The following is a 5250-nucleotide window of genomic DNA, read 5'->3' as shown; positions in this document are numbered from 1 at the left end:
GCTCTGTATGTAAAGCATAATTCCCCTAGGAAAACTCCTCACCCTCCTACATAGACGTACTGGTGCGCACATACACCCCACTCTGCACATCGACAGCATGTGAACTAGGAGGCTGGCAAGCAGGCACCAGTCCTGTAGCAAAGAGGCACACAATACACACACACACACACACACACACACAACTAATCTTCCTGGGAGGGTCTGGAGCCTTGCTTGAGAATCTGTGCTGAGACACCCCACCCCCCACCCCTAATCGCCAGTGTTTAGGTGAGGGAGGGAGGGGCGGGTGGAAGAATCCACTCAGAGGGGCCCATGGAGTTCCGGCGATGTCAGTCCCTTAGTGCGGCCCCTCCTTGAGAAACCCCTCTGCAGGAGCTTCTCCCGCAGCCAGCAGGGGTGGATGGAAGTGGAGTAGTTCAGAATCAAATGACGCATCCTGGAATTAAGCTTTGCAAAGCCACTCGCAGGGAAAGGAAGCATCTGCCCCACCCTCCCCCACCTCGATCCTCTGCCTGCCCCCTCCCCCCGTGACGTCACCCTAGCCCTGTCCCGGGGAGCCTGCAAAGCCTCTCAAATTCAAACTGCTAGACGCACTGCTGCTGCCACCACCGGATTGGAAGCGCGCGCCCAGGTTCCGCCGTCGCCGCCGAACGCCGACCTGGCCGGCCGGCTCCCAGACCTCCGTACGCAATCGCACCCCGGATCTCTGGCGGCTAAGCTTCCCTCGCCCCAACCCTCCTCTTCCTCTTCTGCTGCCTGCCGGATTTTTAATTTCTGCGCACCGTCCCCCCACACCACCCCCAACCAAATTAAATCAACCAACAAAAAGCAGGGCATCCCCCCTGGAAGCGGTGTCTTCCTTTACCTTGCTCTCCCTCTATTCCTGAAGATGCTAAACTCCTGGCGGATTGCAGAGGGGCGTCCCGTCTTCTCCTGATGTGTGAGTACCACCCCCCCGCGCTGTCTTTGCTCTGCCATCTCCACCCCTGCTGCCAGCCCCCTGATTCCTGATATTCCCACCCCCTCTTTGCGCAGTTAAAAAAAAAAAAAAAATAGAAAAAAATGTAAAGCAATTTCTGCTTAGAGACCAAGAGGGGCGAGCCGCCGGAGATCTCTTTTAGATACCCCAGGGGAGAAGATGGGCTGGATTTTGTAGGACAACTCGGTTACTAATGACTCCTTGGTTGGCTGTGACCCGCCTGGAAATCAGGTGCAAGCATGTGCGTTCCGGGACGCGTGTGTGGGTGGGCTGGGGGCGGGGGGCGGTAAAGGAGAGGAGACAAGAAACCGCTTTGAAAAACGCAGTGATTTCATTCTGCCGTGTTGCCCACCCCCTCATTCTCCCTCCCTCCCACTCCACCTCCTTGCTTTGCCATTTTAATCGGGCTTCCTTGTTTCTTTCTTCCCTGCATCCCGCTTCCTCCCCTCGCCCCCCACCCAAGGTTTGCCTATAGGTACCTGGGCTGACACCGAAGGTGCCTAAAGATGCTGAGCAGCGTTTGGTTCCTCAGTATGTTAACCGTGGCCGGGATCTTACAGACGGAGAGTCGCAAAACTGCCAAAGACATTTGCAAGATCCGCTGCCTGTGCGAAGAGAAGGAAAATGTACTGAATATTAACTGTGAAAACAAAGGATTTACAACTGTCAGCCTGCTCCAGCCCCCCCAGTATCGAATCTATCAGCTTTTTCTCAATGGAAATCTCCTGACCAGACTGTACCCAAACGAATTTGTCAACTACTCCAACGCCGTGACTCTTCACCTAGGTAATAACGGGCTGCAGGAGATCCGAACAGGGGCATTCAGCGGCCTGAAAACCCTCAAGAGACTGCACCTCAACAACAACAAGCTCGAGGTATTGAGGGAGGACACTTTCCTGGGCCTGGAGAGCCTTGAGTACCTCCAGGCTGACTACAATTACATCAGTGCCATTGAGGCAGGGGCATTCAGCAAACTTAATAAGCTCAAAGTGCTCATCCTGAATGACAACCTTTTGCTGTCGCTGCCTAGCAATGTGTTTCGCTTTGTCCTGCTGACCCACTTAGACCTCAGAGGGAACAGGCTGAAAGTAATGCCTTTCGCTGGTGTCCTTGAACATATCGGAGGGATCATGGAGATTCAGCTGGAGGAAAATCCATGGAATTGCACTTGTGACTTACTTCCTCTCAAGGCCTGGCTGGACACCATAACTGTTTTTGTGGGGGAGATTGTCTGTGAAACTCCTTTTAGATTGCATGGAAAAGACGTGACCCAACTGACCAGGCAAGACCTCTGTCCCAGAAAAAGTACCAGTGACTCTAGTCAGAGGGGCAGCCATGCTGACACACACGTCCAAAGGCTATCACCTACAATGAATCCTGCTCTCAACCCAACCAGGGTTCCAAAAGCCAGCCGACCACCTAAAATGAGAAACCGTCCAACTCCCAGAGTGACTGTGTCAAAGGACAGGCAGAGCTTTGGACCCATCATGGTATACCAGACCAAGTCCCCTGTGCCCCTCACCTGCCCGAGTAGCTGTGTCTGCACCTCTCAGAGCTCAGACAATGGTCTAAATGTAAACTGCCAAGAAAGGAAGTTCACTAATATCTCCGACCTGCAGCCCAAACCTAGCAGTCCAAAGAAACTCTACCTAACAGGGAACTATCTGCAAGCTGTCTATAAGAATGACCTCTTAGAATACAGTTCTTTGGATTTGTTGCATTTAGGAAACAACAGGATTGCAGTTATTCAGGAAGGTGCCTTCACAAACCTAACCAGTTTACGGAGACTTTATCTGAATGGCAATTACCTTGAAGTGCTGTATCCTTCTATGTTTGATGGACTGCAGAGCTTGCAGTATCTCTACTTAGAGTATAATGTCATTAAGGAAATTAAGCCACTGACCTTTGATGCTTTGATTAACCTACAGCTACTGTTTCTGAATAACAACCTACTGCGCTCCTTACCTGATAATGTATTTGGGGGCACAGCTCTCACCAGACTGAATCTGAGAAACAACCATTTTTCTCACCTGCCTGTGAAAGGGGTTCTGGATCAGCTTCCAGCTTTTATCCAAATAGATCTGCAAGAAAACCCATGGGACTGTACCTGTGATATCATGGGGCTAAAGGACTGGACAGAACATGCCAGTTCCCCTGTCATCATCAATGAGGTGACTTGTGAATCTCCCGCTAAGCACGCAGGGGAGATACTGAAGTTTCTGGGGAGGGAGGCTATTTGTCCAGATAGTCCAAACTTGTCAGATGGAACTATCATGTCAATGAATCACAATACAGACACACCTCGGTCGCTTAGTGTGTCTCCTAGTTCCTATCCTGAACTACACACTGAAGTTCCACTTTCTGTCTTAATTTTAGGATTGCTAGTTGTTTTTATCTTATCTGTCTGTTTTGGGGCCGGTTTATTCGTCTTTGTCTTGAAACGCCGAAAGGGAGTGCCAAGTGTTCCCAGAAGTGCCAACAACTTAGATGTAAGTTCTTTTCAATTACAGTATGGGTCTTATAACACTGAGACTCATGACAAAACTGACGGCCACGTCTATAACTATATCCCCCCACCTGTGGGTCAGATGTGCCAAAACCCCATCTACATGCAGAAGGAAGGAGACCCAGTAGCCTATTACCGAAACCTGCAAGAGTTCAGCTATGGCAACCTGGAGGAGAAAAAAGAAGAGACAGCTACACTTGCTTACACAATAAGTGCCACTGAGTTGCTAGAAAAGCAAGCCACACCAAGAGAGCCTGAGCTGCTGTATCAAAATATTGCTGAGCGAGTCAAGGAACTCCCCAGTGCAGGTCTAGTCCACTATAACTTTTGTACCTTACCTAAAAGGCAGTTCGCCCCTTCATATGAATCTCGACGCCAAAACCAAGACAGAATCAATAAGACCGTTTTATATGGAACTCCCAGGAAATGCTTTGTGGGGCAGTCAAAAGCAGACCACCCTTTACTGCAAGCTAAGCCGCAATCAGAACCAGACTACCTCGAAGTTCTGGAAAAACAAACTGCAATCAGTCAGCTGTGAAGGGAAATCATTTACAACCCTATGGCATCAAAGGATGCTGCTCCAAACTGGTGGAAGCATGGCATTCGCTTTTGTGTTTGTGTTCTCCCTTTACCAGTGTTAATGGGAGACTTTGAAAATGTTTGGGAGATGGGATAAAGCAATGATAATGCTTTTGCAAGTTTTCCTTTAAATTATTTCTCTCTTGCACTCCCCCTCAATTTTTTTTTCTCCTTCTCTTAGGAACCTTCAGTGAACATGAATGTTTCAACAATGCATTTTTTCATATATTTTGTTTATGGTTTTGTTTTTCCTTTATTTCTTTTTTCTCCACTGTGGGAGTGGAAAGAGAGATTACAGGGAATGAAGAGAGAATAGGCAACCTTTTCAAATGAAAATGGATATTTAGTGTATTTTGTAGAAGATCTCCAAAGATCTTTCAGGACTGTAACTTCTTTTGTAAATAATGATATATGGTATTTCCATTTTCAGTTACCAAGTACAGCCACTGAACATCACTTCTTTGTGTTAAAGTGCCTTTGCACTTTAAGTACATTACATAAATGTTGCTTTTAGCTTTGATAAATATTGAACATATTTTAATGTGTTGTATTTTTTAAATTGAAAACACTGTAAAATAGATTGATATGTCAGCTATATTAAGTTACCGAATGGTTTGCTTGAGTTATAGAAATCAGCTTGTCATCAAGTGATTCTAGTTCTAGGACTTTATAGACGTAACTGTAAAATACTTCCTTCCTCTGGGTTTGTTTTAAGTGATTTTATTTAAGTAAACTAAGGGGATTTAACAGTGGACTAGAGGCAATAAGCCACCTCAGTTGGGATTAGTAAATTCATTAATAAAATATTTAACCCAATATCAGAGTGAATTGAACAATTAATGCCCTTTCGTAAATCATTATTTTACACTAACATGGTGTTTTAGATTATTTTCCTAATTAAGAGTACATTACACAACTTGTAATATATTTTTTCTGCATTAAATTAGATATTTTTATATATTTAAATGAAAGAGTCTGTATTTCTAACTTTTTAATTAAATTAATATTTTTTCTGCCTATTGAAACATTTTCTATAAACACACACCAGTAGAGGCCGCCACACACCTCATTTAACTAAGACATATGAGCCATTAAATACCTTGAAGGAAGACTTCAAAGGTGACATTAAAACTTCCCAAGTAATTTCTCTGCAAATTCAAGGTAGCAGAGATAAAAATGCATACAT

The 5250-nt window shown here is 45.9% G+C and overlaps 1 protein-coding gene across 2 annotated transcripts; it reads left to right on the top strand.

The window, feature by feature from the left end:
* The first annotated feature begins 401 nt into the window (after window positions 1-401).
* Window positions 402-5035, top strand: SLITRK2 (SLIT and NTRK-like family, member 2). Of its 2 annotated transcripts, none has more exons than XM_008570926.1 (2): window positions 402-940; window positions 1443-5035. In XM_008570926.1, the coding sequence occupies exon 2, from the start codon at window positions 1486-1488 to the stop codon at window positions 4021-4023; it is 2538 nt and encodes an 845-aa protein (XP_008569148.1). In that variant the 5' UTR covers window positions 402-940; window positions 1443-1485; the 3' UTR covers window positions 4024-5035. The 2 variants fall into 2 exon arrangements, with proteins under 2 accessions (XP_008569148.1, XP_008569149.1); XM_008570927.1 differs by having other exon boundaries at window positions 850-940; window positions 1085-5035.
* Window positions 5036-5250: the final 215 nt, after the last annotated feature.

Source organism: Galeopterus variegatus, unplaced genomic scaffold (assembly GCF_000696425.1).
Source record: "Galeopterus variegatus unplaced genomic scaffold, G_variegatus-3.0.2 Scaffold644, whole genome shotgun sequence".
NCBI classification, from domain to species: domain Eukaryota; kingdom Metazoa; phylum Chordata; class Mammalia; order Dermoptera; family Cynocephalidae; genus Galeopterus; species Galeopterus variegatus.
This window is presented reverse-complemented; position numbering and strand designations above follow the sequence as displayed.

What these genes read in the sequence shown, in the direction of transcription:
- SLITRK2 (XM_008570926.1), top strand. Translation starts at nt 1,486, where the DNA reads ATGCTGAGCAGCGTTTGGTTCCTCAGTATGTTAACCGTGGCCGGGATC.